Source organism: Oryza glaberrima, chromosome 3, assembly GCF_000147395.1.
Source record: "Oryza glaberrima chromosome 3, OglaRS2, whole genome shotgun sequence".
NCBI classification, from domain to species: Eukaryota; Viridiplantae; Streptophyta; class Magnoliopsida; order Poales; family Poaceae; genus Oryza; species Oryza glaberrima.
The window spans coordinates 25,867,580-25,886,059 of NC_068328.1; the positions used below are offsets into that span (position 1 = coordinate 25,867,580).

Sequence of the window (18,480 nt, forward strand, 5' to 3'; positions counted from 1 at the left end):
GCGAGCACCACACCTCCCCGCCACGCCTACAACCATACCAAGAATTCGCTGTCACCATGGCACCCAAACCCAAACCAACCCAAAGATCCAAATTTCCCGACACAAACCCAACAAAAGGTGCTACCGACTCACCCTCCTGCACGCTGCAGCCACTCTCCACATACTCAGACCGCTTCCTCCACTACATCATTGGCAGGGTTGTAGTGGAGAGAGAGGGAGGGGGGGGGGGGGGGGAGAGTAATGAAGAAAGAAGTGAGGTAGTCACTCATTGTCAGTAAAAACTACCGCCAATAATAATTACTGTCGCAGTGTTAAGAGAGTTATTTTGCACGGTTTAAATAGTTAAAGGGGTCGATATTACCCGGGTTTTTCGATTAAGATATGAATCAGACGTGACTTGTTTAAGAATTTTGAGCCCATGATGACCCAGGCCCAGGCTAACTAGTTGCCCAGTTAGCTTGCCCAGCCCATTACTAGCCAGTACTCCAGTAAAGTGCCAAGCCGCCTCCCCCACTTCGGCGGCAGCAGCAGCACCGCCGCGCAGGTCGCCGCCGCCCCCAACCTGCCCATCTCGCCACAGCGCATCCTCCCAGCTCCCGGCTCCCCCACTTCGCATCCTCTCGCTTACTGGGTTCTTCCTCGCCGTCGTCGCTGCGTGGTGCCGGGGTGCCGCCTGCCGGCTTGGTCACTCAGCGGCCCAACCTCAAGATTCAGTTTTTTTTTCTCTTTTAGAGTCCATGTCAATTTGTCTAATACAAGCAGATGAGTTGTGTGATGCGGCATTCAACTTAATGTATATAAGCCATTTACGACTAGTTTTTTTAATCGATTTCATTCCTTTTGAACTATAAAAAGTGTATTTCAGGTTACAAGACGTTTTGACTTTGGTTAAAGTTAAACTGTTTTAAGTTTGACTAAATTTGTAGAAAAAAATATTTTCAACCCAAGATAAATTTATTATAAAAATAGATTCAGTCATTGATTTAATAGAACTAATTTGGTATTATAAATATTACTATATTTGTCTATAAACTTAGTCAAACTTGAAATAGTTTGACTTTGACTAAAATCAAAACGTTTTGTAACCTGAAACGGAGGAAGTAATTGGTTGCAAGTTGAAGAGGAAGAGAACATGACATATTTTTGGGTTTTATTAGAAAAGAAAAAAAATGGCGCACTAGCTTTGAATTTGTTCTTATGTTGCATCCTAGGAACAAAGTATCAGGCTAAACTAATGATCATCCACATTGCTTTTAAAAGAAGACCTAAAAAAAATATTGATACAAGGAAGAATGGTTGGAATGAGCGCTATGACGAGTCAAAGAGCCTGCCTCAAACACAGTTAATATGGACTTCAAATATCATTTTAATCATGCATGTGTTCTATACTTCTGTTATATCATGGTGTGCCGCCTACACATGGAGCCAGGTGGGGCATTATCCATGAGAAATTGAGAAGTGTGGCTAGGAGGAGGAAGATGAGGGGTGATTTTATTAGTGTTCTTTGCATGAATCTTGGAGCAATTTCAACCATTAAAATGTGACTGAAATTTTCTTCTTATATTTTATTGCCAGACGGCTTCATGTCCCTTATTGAGGATACAATTTGTCTTCTCCTTTTTTGCAGAAGTTCGTGTTGTAGACTTGGTGCTCTATTATTTGCATTCCTGGATGCCAGATGTATGATACACACGCAGACTGGCATTGATTCCAAATGATGGCAATAAGATTGGAAGAATATGTATCTCTGATTTACAGAACTCTATCTTAAAGCAAGGATAATGTGTTGGCTCTCATGCAAGAGCTAGCTTAACACAAATTTCAAGACAAATACATTAAATATATAAGTGAGCGATATAGAGAGGAGAAGAAAATTGTAGTCAACCTTATAGCTAATATGTTATATATGTTGGCTTTAAGATGGTCTAATAGTAGGAAGTGAGCTTTATTATTATCCTTGCTCTTGCGTGTGTACGTGAGATGTACGCACTCCCATCCGTTCCCTTCTATATTGGTTTCTATTTTCTCATGCTATATTAGTTAGATGTAAATCACAATTTATAATAATATTTTTTTTCAAAGAAAACTAAGGCTGCGTTCACTTCGGAACTAGTTCCCAGCTCCTCCACTTCGTTTTCCGCGCGCACACTTATATACGCATTATTATTTATATCACATCACTTGAAATATGCACAAATTGATAACATAGTAAATCTTTCTGATAGAAAGGCTACATATGAAAACGTTCAATTAATTCCTTTAGTCTGGGGAATAATAATACCAAACAAGAACTTAAGTGGGTGACAAACAATCTTGAAATTGAATTTTAATCCTTGGAAAGAGAGATAGACGGAAGGTTTGAATAGTTAGGTGAATATTACCCATTTCACAATATAAGTGTTTTATTTTAAAAAATGTGATAGTTCAGCAAACTACTTTATTCTGAAGTATTAACTTTATATATAGAAGTTCATAGAGAGATCAAAATTTATAGAATAATTAGTTCACTATCAAATATCTATCTCAGCTATAATTTTATTGCTAAAATTTTATACGTGCAATCAAGGCGTGAAACTTTTTACCCGTAAGGAAGTTTGAATGACCAACAACTACATCATGTGTGACTATATATATCTGAACATTTTACAGAAACTATATATATAGATAAAAAATAGTCATCATAAAAGATTTTAACACTTAGAATAAAATGACAAGCCCGCGCACTCGCATAGGCTGTCTGGTTAGTTGCTTTAGTAATACAAAACGTACGTTATTAACTTGTCTTACGGGGTTTTTAGATGCAGGGGTTTAAAATTTTAGCGTCACATCGGATATACGGACACACATTTGAAGTATTAAATATAGACTAATAACAAAATAAATTACAGATTCCGCCTGTAAACTGCGAGACGAATTTATTAAGCCTAATAAATTCGTCATTAGCAAATGTTTACTGTAGCACCACATTGTTAAATCATGGACTAATTAGGCTTAAAAAATTCATCTCGCAATTTCCATACAAACTGTGTAATTAGTTTTTTTTCCTATATTTAATATGACATGGTGAAAAATTTTGCCAGTGGGTCTGAACAAGGCCTTAAGCTAAACCGAACTTCAGGCCTTGAGTTTTAGATATTATTATTTTATATACTAATAGGACCCACCACTTTACGTCTCTCCTACTTTCCCCAATTTTATTCTCCATCCTTCCTTTTTATGGTCTATGGATCATGCTGTGGAAGGACAACATCTCCCAGAGACTCTCACCAGTCACCACAGCACATGCCATCGCCTCCTTCAACCAGCGGATGGTGCGATGACGGATGATCCACCCGCCTCGCTCTCCTCCGTGCAGCCGCGCCGGCAACAGCCTCTGTTATTGTAGTACTACCTAGCTTGAGGATTGGGAATTTGGAATAGCGTACGACGTCTAGCCGATTGAGCAGGGGCGAGCGGAGCAGCAGTGTTGAGTGTTGAGTAGCTAGCTTGACGCGCGTACGGGATGCATGGCAGCCTCGACGGGGGTTGTGAGTTCCCTCCTCTCGAAGCTGGCGACCATGGCGGAGCAGAAGTACGGCGACGTCAAGAGGATCCGCCGCGAGATCACCTTCCTGACGGACGAGCTCAGCAGCATGAACGCGCTGCTCCTGAAGCTGGCCGACATGGAGGAGCTGGACCCGCAGCTGAAGGAGTGGAGGAACAAGGTGCGCGAGCTCGCGTACGACGTCGAGGACTGCATCGACGCCTTGGCGCACCACCACCGCCTCAGCCGCGGCGACGCCGACCTGGGCGGCCTCATCCGGAGGGCAGCACACAACATGAAGAAGCTGCGGGCGAGCTACCGAGCGGCCGACCAGATCCACGAGCTCAAGGCCCGGATCATGGAGGTCAGCGATCGCCGGCTGAGGTACAAGCTCGATGAGGCCGCGTCTGCTGCTCCTGCTCCGGCTCTGGCCATTGATCCTCGGTTGCCAGCGCTCTTCGCCGAGTCCAAGGGTCTCGTGGGCATCGAGGGCCCCCGGAGTACACTAGTCAGCTGGCTGATGGATGGGGAAGGTCAGCTCAAGGTGATCTCCATTGTTGGGTTCGGAGGGTTGGGGAAGACGACCCTCGCCAAGGAGGTCAACCATGCTGTGGGAGCACACTTCCAGCTCAAGGCTTTTGTGTCAGTCTCCCGTAATCTTAACCCCAAGAAGCTAATTTGCGATGTGCTCTCTCAGATCATGGACCAAAAAGATTATGGCAAGCTGGAGGTGGAGCAATTGATTCCGATTCTGAGGAAACACCTGGCAGATAAGAGGTACTTTATTTTATTTAATTTGGTTTCCAAACCATATTTGGCTATAGCAAATGTTCCAATCGATCATTGCATTAAGATTTGGATTTGCTATTCAACATTCAGTAGAAATTTCGAGAGAGAATCTGTCAAAATTTTCAGCCTTAATTGGCATGGGCTTCAAACTCGTGGCCTAGCTAGCTCCCGCGTGCGTCACCCCCACTGAGCTAGCACAACTTCTTTTTATCACTTACATCTTTCTTACATGTCTAATTACATATAGTTAATGTTAGTTAACTATATGTAATTTCTAAGGAAATTTTTCGTGGAATTAATGTTAGTTAGATAGTCCCATTAAAATTTGTTTGAACCTAATCTGCAACTTTTAACTTGGGAAATTTTTACGGCCGGCACTCTCTGCTGTCAGTAGAAATGATTTAGACTCTGTCTTGTTTAATCCAAGTGACATATCAAGTTCAAACGAGGTGCATACTTAACTTAGATTGATTCATGAAGACATGATTTCCATCATTGGCTCATTGGGATTCTTTCTTTCACAAATCTTGTATCTATACATATATAGGGAAAATTTGTAGTGCAAACCACATATATAGTGGAAACTTGAAAACTACCGTTGAATCGAGAAATGGACGTCCGAGATTCGTCCACATCACCTTGAGTTAAAATTTAACTCGCAGATTCACTCATGAGTTAAAATTTTACTGGGAGTTAAATTTTAAGTCATGGTGACGTGGATGAATCTCGGACGTCCATTTCTCGATCCAACGGTAGTTTCCAAGTTTCCACTACATATGTGCAATACATATTTTCCCATATATATACTCCACTTCTTTGCGTGATTGCTGTAAGTACCATAATGATTGCCGGTTTCTCTACAGAACCAAAACAATACAGCATGCCAGTTAATGGCCTTAATGTTTATTACTGTTAATATTTTTATGGGTAACCCTAGTTATTGCAAAATGTTACCACTGATTCCTTATACGAAATTGCATGCATGTAGGTACCTCATAATTATTGACGATATTTGGAGAATACAAGCATGGGATCTAGTGAAGTCAGCCTTGCCTGACAACAGCTGCCAAAGTAGAATAATCACAACGACACGCATTAGTACGGTTGCCGAGTCATGTTGCTCGACCTTGAAAGATCGTATCTACTACATTGAGCCTCTAAATGAAGTCGAGTCCCGAGAGCTATTCTTCAAGAGGATATTCGCCACAGAGCACGGTTGTCCTCCTCACCTAGAAGAAGTCTCCAACGAAATTCTGAAGAAATGTGGGGGCCTGCCATTGGCTATACTTAGTATAGCAAGTTCACTGGCAAACAAGCCTGACATAAAGGAACAATGGGAAATGGTGAAGAAATCCATTGGTTTTGCTCTTGAGGGAACGCCTACTTTAGAAGGAATGAATAAGATATTACTTTTTAGTTATTACGATCTTCCTACTCATCTCAAGGCTTGTTTGCTATACCTCAGTATATTTCCGGAGGACTATGTGATTGCGAGTGACAAACTAGTATGGAGATGGATGTCTGAAGGACTAATTGTCGGAGAAATGGGTCAAAATTTGGAGCAAGCAGGACAGATTTATTTCAATGAGCTCATCAACAGGAGCATGATTGAACCAGTGGGTGTTCGGTATGATGGCAAGGTACTAGCTTGTAGGGTGCATGATATGGTGCTTGACATGATCATATCTTTGTCAGCTCAAGAGAATTTCGTTACCATATTACATGGGCATGAGGATAAATTTGCAGGAGAAAAGATTCGCCGGTTGTCCCTTCGATGCAATCGCCCAGATGTTGAAGTAACGCAGGTGACAAGCAAAAAGTTTGCCCAGGCTCGTTCTATCAGCCTCTTTGGTTACAAGGAGATGCTTGATCTACAGGGCTTCCAAGCTTTGCGGGTGCTGGATTTAGGACAAACTGTTTTGTTCAAGCAAGTGAAAAATATAGGCAAGTGTTACCAATTGAAGTATCTGGATCTCTCCGATACAGATATAGTGGAGCTCCCTGAAGAAATTGGAAATGTACAATCCCTAGAAACTCTGGACTTGAGAAATTGCAGACGACTAACATTGCCATCAACAATAGCTGGGCTCAGAAAACTAGTGCGTCTCCTTGTAGATTATACTGCGGCATTGCCAGAGGAGATTTCTGGTCTTGTAGCTCTACAAGTGCTATCTTGTGCCTCCTATAACTCCGTGAAGTTCATGCGAGCGCTGGGCCAGCTGACAGAGCTGCGATCACTTGCATTCAAGTGCTGGAATCCTGACTGGTACTTTGACGCGGGAATGTACAAGGAGGTATCTGTCGCGTCTCTCCGTGAGCTGGGGAAACACAAGCTTCAGTATCTAGATATCTCTGACGATGATGCTATCCTAGATGCACTAATGTGTTCGTCGTCAGAGTCAGACTGCCCGTTTCCGCACCTGCAGAAGCTTGTTCTGTCCAACCACAACATCCAAAGGATTCCAAGGTGGATTGGCTCGCTTGTCAACCTCTCTCACCTGGAAATTGCTGTCAAGACCACACGGCAAAACGATCTCGGCACACTAGGGAACCTGCCATGTCTGCTCTACCTCAAGATCTGCAGGTTGTATGAGCCCATCGAAAGCCTCATTGTGCCAAACCGAGGATTCCGTTGCCTCAAGGAGCTGTGCTTCCAGTGTTGGTGCCCGTTGGGGCTGGAGTTTGCCCGGGGAGCTATGCCGTGGGTGCAAACCTTCCGCCTGTGGTTCATGCCATGCTGGAAGAGCTGCGATCATGGCGTCAGCGTCGGCTTAGGCATCGAGCATCTGCTAGAACTCAAGCTTGTGGATGTTGAGACGGGCAATGGATGTGGTAAGAGGGAGGTGAAGTCATTTGAGGCAGCAATCACAGCTGTGGTCGCCAACCATCCCAGACGCCCTGCGCTCGTATTGCGTAGATCAGGTGAGAGAAGTGCAGTCAGGAAGGAGAATTGGACAGCGGTGGAGACAAACATGAACAAGTCCCTGTTTGATTGATCAACAGTCAAACAAAGCTTGCAGAAGGAGTCCAGGCATTCATCAACAGTCAAACAAAGATTGCAGAAGCAGTCCAGATTTCAAACTTGAAATTAAAGCTGCGATGTTCCTCGCTCCTAAGCCGTAATAAACCAACGGACAGTTTGTAGGTTGTTTTTCCGGGTAGTTCCTTGCAGTGCTCAACATTTTTAGGTTTGTGCTCTGCTCTTCTATAAATGTGAAATCAAAATGTGTTTTGATTATTATTTCACGATGAACAATTGGTATTTAATTGGTATTTGAGATAATTGTTTTAATTTTCCAAGGGAACAGATAATTGGTTTTAATATTTGGACATAATTGGCGAATTGGGTTGCTGACTCTGTGACCGGTCAGACCGGTGCATGTTGTGCGGTCTGACCAGCCGGCTCTGTGTCGGTTTCGGTTTCGGTTTGTTCATTTGAATACTTATGATTAATTCATGTTTATAACTTATAGATGGATACTATGTGCATGTAATACTGTTGCGTGTTTATATTGAGTCAAGTTGGAGAGAACTTATGCTCGGATATATTTTTTTGGTTGATTCACGTGTAGGTGAGTCTTGATGCCTTGGAAGAGTGTTGCCGATGATGGATCGGGAATCAATTTGGGAGAAGATGATGTCCGGACGATCAAGATATCATACGAGATGTTTAGGCTAAAGATCAATGCATGTAGTTGGTAAAAATTTCATATGGTATAGATGTAGATATTGTGTGTGTATGAGATGCGAAGTTGAATTTGTAAGGAGTCCAAATTTGGTATGATTGGAGTTTGTAAGGTTTATTTTTTGCACGGGAAGGTTTCCTAAGGGATTAGAACTTCTTGTACAAATTGGATTCATGACTTTAGGATACCTATCTTGGGTAAAAATAGAGAAGAGGGGTTGAGGCCTCCCGATATCGATTTTGTGAGAGTTGAGTTTAGAGAAAAGTTATGGTTTCGAGTTTAGTCGAGATTTTTGTGAGGAGTACTGATGTTGTACTTTGTAAACATGAATAGAAGTAATAAAGTTTCAATATACTTTGAGAAGATCTTCGATTTGTGTTTGCTCAAGTTTGGCGGTTACACCGACAGGATACCAGCGGTCAGACTGGTGGCAACGCACCGGACAGACTGGCGATGGCTTCAGACGACTGTAGCGATAAGGACGGTCAGATCAGCCGATCTACACCGGTCAGACCGGTGGCATATGCACGGTCAAACCGTCGTAAGACCTGCGGTCAGATCGTGTTCTATCAAATTCGAGGTAACTTTTAATTCTACTAAAGGTTTGGTTTTTTGGTATTACAACCATTCACCCTCTCTAGTTATCTTAGTTCTTGTTGTGTGATCCTATACTAAATTCTAAGGTGACTCAAACTTACCAATGGTTTGCAGCAATGGTGGCACAAAAGTATCGAGAGATTGGTTAGATATGTACGTGAATGTATGATTCTACTTAGGCCCTGTTTAGTTTCCCAAATTTTTTTCCCAAAAACATCACATCGAATCTTTGAACGCATGCATAAAGCATTAAATATAGATAAATAAAAAAACTAATTGCACAGTTAGAGAGAAAACAACGAGATGAATCTTTTGAGTCTAATTAGTCCATGATTAGCCATAAGTGCTACAGTAACCCACATGTGCTAATATCGGATTAATTAGGCTCAAAAGATTCGTCTCGCGGTTTCCAGATGAGTTATGAAATTATTTTTTTCATTCATGTCCGAAAAACCCTTCCGACATACGGTCAAACATCCGATGTGACATCCAAATTTTTTTTTTCGCGAACTAAATAGGCCCTTACCATCGTTCAAATTGTAACCTAGAAATATTATATCTACGTGACTGCTTTCAAATTGGAACATAGTGATATCACCAATTTACATCTAGCACCCAAACTACCCATGTTAGGATCCAACTCTTAAATTTAGCTTCAAGAGTTGGGTCTAGAGTAGAGTTATGGGGCAGCCTAAACCTAGTTCTAACTCTCTAGTTTATTTTGTAAGAGAGCTCCACTCCCATTTTAGGTAGAGTTGAAACTGTTTGACTGAGCTTAGGAGAGATGTGTCAAACAAACCCTATGTTAAGTAGGTACTCCATCATATCATCGTGCTGGTAATAAAAAATAATCTGAATTGTAGATCTAGTTTTATCGAAGGGTTCAAATGTTTTTCTACTATCACCTCACTCATCACTTCACGGTATTAGAAATATTTGGGGGTATAATTGTCAAAAAAATATTATCGTGGAGGGGGTAAAATCATCATTTATAGTTGACTAAACCTCAATCGGCCGCCGCATCCGCCGCCTAGTATCTCCTCCCCACTGGAGCCTTTGACGCCGAGAAACTTGGGATTAATACTATCACAAAGGAATGGTTTCACTAGAATGCTATCGTTTCAAAGTGATTCACCAAAATACTATTTTCGGTTATTTTTTGTAAATAGAAATGTTTTGCTCAGTTTTATATTTTCCTGGACTAAAATACCCCTGACGCGGGCCCGCCTGTCATACTCTCTTCCCTCCCTCTTTCTCCTTTCCCCTCTCTTGAGGACGCCGTCGGCTGGCTGGTGTGGCGAGCTGCGGGCAGTGGCCGGTGGATCTCGCGGCCGACGTAGTAGTCCTCATCGCCGCGGAGGTAGTCCACGGCATCACCGTCCGAGGTCCTGCTCGACGTCGGCCTCGCCGTAGACCTCCTCGCTGGGCACGCGCTCGACGTCGGTCTCCTCGCCGCGGAACACCGTGCAGCTCCTTGTGGACGAGCTCGTCGTCCTGGCGCCCGCCGCCCTCGGGGTAACCCACGGTCCCGGAAGCCCCCCGCCGCGCGGTGGCGCTCCGCTTGGCCTCGGCCAGCAACAGCAGCTCATCTTCCCCAACTCGCTGGCTGCCCCTACAACTCCTCCCCAAGATGCGGCGACCAGCAACAGCAACAACTCACCAAGACCGGAGCAGAGCACCGCCACCGCAGATTTCGAGGGAGGCCGGCCGGGGAGCTGCTCGATCGCTTCCGGGCGCGCGGACGTGAACTACGCCGGGGTGGTGTGGCTCAAGGCGTAGCGGGTGGCGGAGGCCGCGCTCGTCCGGGCGCTGCTCGTGAGTGCCCTTCCCCCGCTCGCTCCCCTGTTTCCTGCTCTGTTCTACAACTTCGCGCGCATTATTATGCTCTGTTCGTCGCATGTTGAATGCTCTCGTCTGGTGCGGTTTGAATGCTTAGCCATTCTCGTTTTTGTGCATTCGAACTGAATACGTCGCATTCCCCCCATAAAATTTAAATTAGCGTTTGGTGTCAGTGGCGAATTGGCATCAATTTGCAGAGCTCGAGCACATTTACCATCAATTTAGTTCTCGGAAGGAAGCACCGAACACTCGTGCTTCTCAAAATTCGCGGTGTTAGAAGCCGGGGATGCCTCCGTGCCACCGAGGAGCAGCTCGACGACGTCCATGAGGCCATGCTCGCCGGCTGCCGGCGCCCGTCCTCGAAGAGGAGAAAGAGAGGGTGAGAGAGTATGACAGGTGGGGCCACATCAGGGGTATTTTGGTCCGAGAAAATAGTAAAATTTAGCAAAAACATTTCTAGTTACTAAAATAACCGAAAATGGTTTTTTTGAACACCTTCAATTTAGGATGGTATTCCAGTGAATCACTTTGAAACGATACCATTCTTTTGCGATAGTATAAACCTAAATTTCTCGACTTCCAACCTCTACCCAAGTACCTCCATCACCATCGCCTAAGGGACAAACTCGAGAGAGGGGAGGGACAAACTCGAGCCATCCTCCACATCCTCGGACCGCTTCCTCCACTACACCACTAGCAGGCCGTCGTGGAGAGGGAGAGAGAGAAGAGAGAGGGGAGTGATGAAGGAAGAAGTGAGGTAGTCACTTACATTGCCAGTAAAAACTGCCGCCAATAGTCATAACTGTCAATAGAGTTCTTTTGCTCGGTTTAAAGGGGTCGATATTACCAGGTTTTGCGATTGAGGATATAAATCAGACGTGACTTGTTTAAGAATTTTTAGCCCACGATGGCCCAGGCCCAGGCCCAGGCTAACTTGTTGCCCAGTTAGCCCATTACTAGCCTATAATGAGCAAAGGGAAAGTGCCACGCCGCCTCTGCCACTCCGGCGGCAGCAGCAGCGTTATCATGCATGTGTTCTGTACTTCTGTTATATCATGGTGTGCCGCCTACGCGTGGAGGTGGGGCATGATCCATGAGTAGTGCAGTCAGGAGGAGGAAGATGAGGGGTGATTTTATTAGTATTTTTGCATGAATCTTTAAATGTGACTGAAATTTTCTTCTTATATTTTGTTGCCTGACGGCTTGATGCCCCTTATTGAGGATACAATTTGTCTTCTCTTTTTTGCAGAAGTTTGTGTTGTAGACTTGGTGCTTCATTATTTGCATTACTGGATGCTTGATGTATGATACACACGCAGACTGGCATTGATTCCAAATGATGGCAATAAGATTGGAAGAACACGTATATCTGATTTCCAAAACTCTTCCTTTCATTCAACTCAAGGCTATGTTCTCATATTCAGCTGGTCATGGCCGCAGGCCCAAGAAGAAGCTTTATCACCGTGAAACTGGCCTTGACAAGGCCATGGACCTCCAAAAGAAGCCTTCTCTCCTCCTTCGTCTTCGGGAGCTCATCTTGTCCCAAAAGACAAATTCCATCCTTATACGTGATCTTGAAAAGGAGGTTGGCTTTGTCCAAAAATGGAACTTCCTTTCACTTATTGAGCGGCATCCAAACATCTTCTTCGTCTCTGGTGGTAGTGCCTCCCGTGAGCCAATTTCAGTTACGCTCACTGAGAAGGCCAAAAGGATATCTAGCGAGGAGACCCTAGCACGAGAACTAACGGAGCCAATCTTGGTGAAAAATCTAAGGAAGCTACTAATGATGTCTTTGGACTGCCAGATTCCTATAGAGAAGATTGAACTCATCCAATCTGAATTGGGCTTACCCAAGAACTTCAAGAGCAACTTGATTCCGAGATACCCTGAACTATTTTCAGTTCGCGAGGTGAAGGGATTGGACCATTTGTGTCTGGAGAGTTGGGATTCTTCACTGGCTGTCACAGCCCGAGAAGAAAATTGAATTTTGATGGATTCCATATGGACTGTAGAGGGATTCCTAAAGATGGAAATGTCTTTGGTCCTTTTGCTTTCAAGTTGAAGTATCCAGCGGGATTTAGGCCAAATCGGAAGTATCTTGAGGAGGTTGTCAGGTGGCAGAAGTTGGCATTTCCATCACCTTATCTGAATGCTAGGCATGTGGAGCCTGCAACACCACAGGCTCGGAAGCGAGCGGTTGCTGTTATGCATGAGATTTTGAGCTTGACAATGGAGAGACGATTGACATCTGATAAGCTAGAAGTCTTCCATAATGAGTACAGGCTGCCATGTAAGCTACTTCTGTGTTTAATAAAAAATCATGGGATATTCTATATCACTAATAAGGGAGCAAGGAGCACTGTCTTCCTCAAGGAAGCCTATGATGATAGTAAACTTATTGAGAAGTGTCCTCTATTGAAATTCCATGATCAATTTGCCTCTCTGATCGGCCGAACATTCTCCGATTCAAATGATGTATTGCCAGCATAATTGGAGCAATAATTTACAAGCGAGAGAGACAAATCACAATGTGGCATGTGGCTGGCTGATTCACCCTTTAGTTTCTACTCAGGCCAGTGCAAACATGACTCATTTGCATGCGACCAACCATGAAAGTCCTCTGTGTGATGGATGCTTTATTCAGCTTCAAGTTTTGCATGAAATTTGAGACCCCAGAAATCAAGTGGCAGCTCAGATCTCAGCAGACAAGGCATTGGTTGTTGTACTGAAGGACATATGTTCAATTCCTACAATTGGGGCATTCAACTATTGAAGATATTACGGTTAGTTTTCAGGGGTTTTCTTGAGAGTATTACCTTCAGCCTACACTTGAGAGAAAAAGAGAGGATACATTAGCCTCACTTTATACCTTAAAACTGAATTTGCTTCTCTTAATTGGATAACTGGGTGCCATTTCTTTCTTTTCTAAAAAAATAATGATATAGTCAGATACTAATTGACCTTAAAATGTATTGTACTATCACGTGATTCTGCTTCCAGAAAGGTACTTGATGATGTTGTTTGGCATCATAGAATGTGTCAAACCACTATACTGTTTTCGATAGATTATGCTTGTAATTTGTTACAGTCAACATTTTGCTTATGGGTCAATTGAACTATTGGCAATAGTAGTAGTACTAATCCATTCTGCTATTATTCTCAGTTTTTTTTCCCCTTCATCCATACACAGGCAGAAAGTGCCTGTAAAATGCTCCACATGTTGTATCAAAGTTTCCTTCCATATAGCACATCAATTGGTTCTTGTTCTTTATTATTACTTGAAACCAACTTCAGCCATGGAAATCTCTATTGCTCTCTAGAGTTCTCCATCAGAATTCAGAAATTTTAAATACTGTAGTATTTAGTTCACATGCTGATTATGATTTGAAGCAACTGTGAACCATCTTAAATCCTAGCTGCAACCTGATACATAGATTAGTTTCTATGTTCTACTTTCTTGCATTACCACATTCATGATTCATCATGTGCCCTATGACAGATTGATGAGAAATATCAGTACTATGTTTTCCTGATGCTGTGCATTAGTGGTCTTATAGTATTCAACTTGGTTTATAAGTGCATTAATCCTACCAGTATAGACCAACATTCGTCCAGTACAGTGACCTGTTTCATGTTATGTGAGCCTGAATTATGATTGCATCTAGTGGTAGACATGTCTGTACTCTAGCGGTCCATATTTTCTTGTGTTCAGTCTAGGTTTTATTTCTGTATTGAGTATTCTGTATGGAACAAGGCACAAACAAACATGCTAAACCCATGTAAATTGATTGTTAGAACTTAATTTGCAGTACCTTGATGCATAATATAGATAGTTGTGGATGTGCTTTCATGTATCTTTCTCTGCAAAAGGCCTGGGTGTGTTTTTTCCTTGTTAACTCAAAATTATGCCATGTAGCTTGTGCATTCTTAACAATGGCCGAATTCGTTCTGCAGATCACCTTATTTCTGTTAACAAGAAAGATTTGTGTTCTTGTGCAGTTGTGCTCATGCGATTGGAATTGACGTCTCCATAATCTACAAAGACAAATGTTGAGTGGAGGAAACACCAAGTATTGTTAACTACCAGAGAAAAATGGCCTTTCAATTACTGTATAATCTTTATCCAGCAGGAACAGGTATAACTTAAGCCAACATGAACCTTTTTCTTAATGTCTAGTATAAATACAGCAACCAAATCTTTGCAAGTGAAATATCACCAAGCTGACGGTACTTACAAAATAAATGGTAGTTTGATAGTTAGCTATTGCCAGTTTATAACAGTCATGTAACATGTATTACATATTGTCAGATTATTCTGTGGCCAGTTTGTCGTGCCAATGTTGTTTTTGTGTAATTTGTAATTACTGTTCTGTGTCAGAATTTAGACACTGATTCAGTTGTCAAGTAATTTTTTTTAATGGAATACTTTGACAGATTGGTAAAATGGGTTTTAATGACTTTGTCTGAAAGCTTTTAGATTAACTAGTTGCTTGGTAATGAATAATAATAAGAAATGAAATTGGTGGACACTCATTGCTATTGATCTGGGATCATATCCTAAACATGGAAGCTTTATTAATGGCCATGGCAATTCCTGCAACAGGCTAATAACAGTCACAAGTTTGCATCCCTTTCACACCTCCACGCTATCTTGAGTATGTTCTGATATTTGCACATCAAAGTGCTTGTCCACATAGAATTCTTGGTGGGAGATGCATTAAGGATGTTTACCAATAGTTGCTTGCAACACCAAATCAACCTGTATGTAGGTGGGATCCATTGAGATAACCAGATGAACATATGCTAAGTAAAGATGGACCGACAAAATTATGGGTGGCCTGGACACATTGAAGTGAAATGAGGCCAACTGGCTTCTCCTCAATTATAACCCATGAAAGTGAGGAGCATACCCGGGAGCAGTGATTGGGACCAGATTCTGCAGACACTAAGAGAGCACCTATAAATGATAGTAGTGGTCATGATCCTGGTCAGATGCACTAAAAGCTAGATTTGGATGGATGTTAGTGGCTGTTAGTTTAGGCAGGTCTATCCTCAAGTCATACAAATACAGTGGATGGAGACTAGAGGCCGGCCCTTTTCTGATCCTGTTTATTTTTTCTGGTAAGCATTTATGCCTTCCTCTGCAGTAGCCTTTCCATTTGATGTTACTTCCATATAACTTATTGTGTGAACATTTATTTGGCGTCTCTTAAAATTTTTTTTGGCTCTATTATTGGCCACCAAGAGCACATGCTTTTCTTTGCCCTCCAGTCACCTTCAGCCCCTAGTGACCCGGCTGGATTTCCAATTGATGTGTCTTTCTTGTACACCAGTCTTTGCCTCCCTGTCCCTGTCCTTGAGGAGCATTACCTGTTCCATAAACAACTTTTGTGTGTGGCTGGGCCCTGCCTTTTTGAGTTGGCAACTTCCACAAAATCACAAGAGTTATCACTGCTTCAGAACCGCTTCGTTTTGCTGTCCCTTTCTCCGGACCCTGCCTTGACTTTAGGAAGCTGCCATTATCTTTACTTGTCTTTCACTTTGATTTTCATACTTACCACTAGATTTACACCAAAATATAATTCTATTATTCTAATTAGGTACATTTTTGGTTTCTTGCATCTTATCTTATTATTGATCAATGCAGCATTAATCTCTTCATTTGTGATGACTGTCTTCTCTCCATTGATTCTTAGCTTTTAAAAAAGTTATTAAAATAGGTGCCTTTTACCTTTCTACTCTCGGTGTTTTTCAAACTCTAGAGAGGGCCGTCCCGTGAGCTGCATTGTTCAACGCCTCTTTGATGGTTGAACGTCGCAATTAGGGTGGCAGGTCCAGACCACCTCCTGTTTCTGTCATCATCTGCCTGATGTCTATCCATTAGGAGAAGAAAGCACCTCATTTGTGTTATGTAACAATTTCTCTTTTTCCTTGCTTGAATGAACAGACTGGCGCCTAGCAAGCAAAGAATCCTGATTCGAACATCACAGCCTGCTTGGCCATCGCCATCCCTGGTTCTGGACAAAATGTTTGGACTATGTATCAGCGTCATGTTTGAGTCTCATTTCTTCCTACTCCTGCCTAGCCTCTAGTAGCAAGTCATTTTTATACTTGTCTCATCTGAAGAAAGTAATGTGTGCATTTGATATATCCAGTGCAGGGGGGTCCATCTTGGCGTAGCCGTGGGTGGTGTGGTTGGTTCAGATTTCACAATCTTGGCATGTAATGAAGGATGCCCTGTCCCTCTGCATCCAGTTCCTTGTTCTTGTAGTGTTTCCGAATTTTTCCTGATCTTTCTTTATCTCTGTGACATGTTGCCAAGTGAAGACATATCAAAGGCAGACTATTCTACGCTTCAGGAATAAAGGGGAGGAGATAATCCCAGCTGATTACTCAAGAAACGATTTTATTCCAAGTCAATCAGAGTGAGCATCTCAAGGAGCTGAATCATTCTAGCTTTTACCCCACCACCAAACCCACAAAACCGGTCATCAATTTAGGTAAGCACTTGACATAAGTTCTTGGTTGGAATAATATCCTCTCTTTTTTGCATTCATCAGGAACTGTGAAAAATTCTTTGCCTGATTCTTTCTACCATATAATACTCAAGAAGCATTATACTTTTATTAGACAATCTTCTAGTGAACATTTTGAGCGATGGGGCCCTCTGAGATAGAGCGATAAATTTATTCAAACATAATGTTTCGTAAAAGCAGCAAACTGCACCTAATAATTTATAATAATTGAATGCGATAATTCTGGTGGAGGTGTAATAGCATGTCCAGGCTGAAAGCACAAATCAGGTTACTGTGCAGTAATGATGAGCCTTTGTTAAAGCTAAACTCCCCTTGTCAGTTATCGTGTTGTTGAACAAGATGATGATTATGACGACCATGATGGCCGCCCTAATTGCCATTTGCCAACCTATCTACTGCTAATCTAATCTAATCTACGCCTTTTGTACTACTAGTAGCTGTTAGTAGTGGTACTAGTAATTCTGAAGAAAGAAATGGCTTGTGCAGGCAGAGAGGCAGGCAGGCAGGGCTGCATCGTGGGAATGATAGCGTGGGGGGAGTACTGCAGGTCTTTGTACTCCTTGTCTGCTGTGCTGCCGGTTGATGGATTGGAAGCCACACCTGCTGCTGCTACTGCTAACGCTTAGCTGCATCTTTCAGTCTTTCGGCCAACAAATTTTTTTGCTTTGTTGCCATCCGTTTTTGGTCCCTGTTTCTTTTGCTCCCTTCAGCATCAATCCACCTCACACGTTCACCGCCCCTCCCTACCTCTTCTAGTACCATTCGACGCACACCTCAGAAAACAAATCGTCATTTTTCTTTTCTTGCCTTTTGTTAAAGAAATTGACTGCTAATGCTAGGTTGCTATCCTCTGTGCCATAATTCATTCTGAAGAAAGTATATGTAAATTATTGGATCCACAAATCATATATAATATTTATAAAGAAGAGATACAATTCGCGCTTCTTAATTTCGTTTTTTTTTTTACGGAGCCACCTATTAGGTGTCGTTATAGGTCCTTCTTGACAATCGCACTTCATTCCACTGACCCCCATGTGGCACTGACAACTGGTGCCACATACTCCCTTAGTTTCAGGTTACATGATGTTTTGACTTTGGTCAATGTCAAACTATTTTAAGTTTGACTAAGTTTATAGACAAATATAGTAATATTTATAATATTATATTAGTTTCATTAAATTAATAATTGAATATATTTTTATAATAGATTTGTTTTTTTTCTATAAACTTGGTTAAACTTAAAGTAGTTTAACTTTAACCAAAGTCAAAATGTCTTATATCCTAAAACGGGTGGAGTACTCTAATAGCTGTTGTTGGTTTTGTAACAGGGAACGTTTGTATGCGTAAAAGTCATACACCGAAAACTTATGTGCGCAGGACACGTCCCCGTGAAGCGGTGGGGGGTTGGCCGGGTTAGATGGAAGAAAGCCCCTCTTCGTCTCACACAAACGGCGTGCACGCGTGGGGGCGGTGCGGTGTGGCGTGCACACTCGTGCGTGGGTGGCCAACG

At 42.5% G+C, this 18,480-nt stretch overlaps 1 protein-coding gene, 1 long non-coding RNA gene and 1 pseudogene across 3 annotated transcripts; all 3 read left to right on the plus strand.

Moving 5' to 3' along the window:
* The first annotated feature begins 3,191 nt into the window (after positions 1 to 3,191).
* On the plus strand, positions 3,192 to 8,357 carry LOC127768962 (disease resistance protein PIK6-NP-like). Of its 2 annotated transcripts, XR_008016642.1 has the most exons (3): positions 3,192 to 4,300; positions 5,301 to 7,500; positions 7,885 to 8,357. XR_008016642.1 is itself a non-coding variant. In XM_052294634.1 (2 exons), the coding sequence occupies exons 1-2, from the start codon at positions 3,507 to 3,509 to the stop codon at positions 7,306 to 7,308; spliced, it is 2,802 nt and encodes a 933-aa protein (XP_052150594.1). In that variant the 5' UTR covers positions 3,192 to 3,506; the 3' UTR covers positions 7,309 to 8,357. The 2 variants fall into 2 exon arrangements, 1 of the variants encoding a protein (XP_052150594.1); XM_052294634.1 differs by having other exon boundaries at positions 5,301 to 8,357.
* Positions 8,358 to 11,695: 3,338 nt separating this feature from the next.
* On the plus strand, positions 11,696 to 13,162 carry LOC127768642 (protein WHAT'S THIS FACTOR 1 homolog, chloroplastic-like; annotated as a pseudogene).
* Positions 13,163 to 15,431: 2,269 nt separating this feature from the next.
* Positions 15,432 to 18,040, plus strand: LOC127768309 (uncharacterized). The gene is made up of 4 exons (XR_008016573.1): positions 15,432 to 15,555; positions 16,382 to 16,656; positions 16,762 to 16,934; positions 17,457 to 18,040. It is a non-coding gene; the product is annotated as an uncharacterized LOC127768309 (long non-coding RNA).
* The last annotated feature ends 440 nt before the right edge of the window (positions 18,041 to 18,480 follow it).

Bases quoted from the DNA above. Each gene is read 5' to 3' on its own strand.
- LOC127768962 (XM_052294634.1), top strand. From the start codon at position 3,507: ATGGCAGCCTCGACGGGGGTTGTGAGTTCCCTCCTCTCGAAGCTGGCG. The intron at 4,301-5,300 runs GTACTTTATTTT...GCATGCATGTAG, and splicing joins AAACACCTGGCAGATAAGAG to GTACCTCATAATTATTGACG.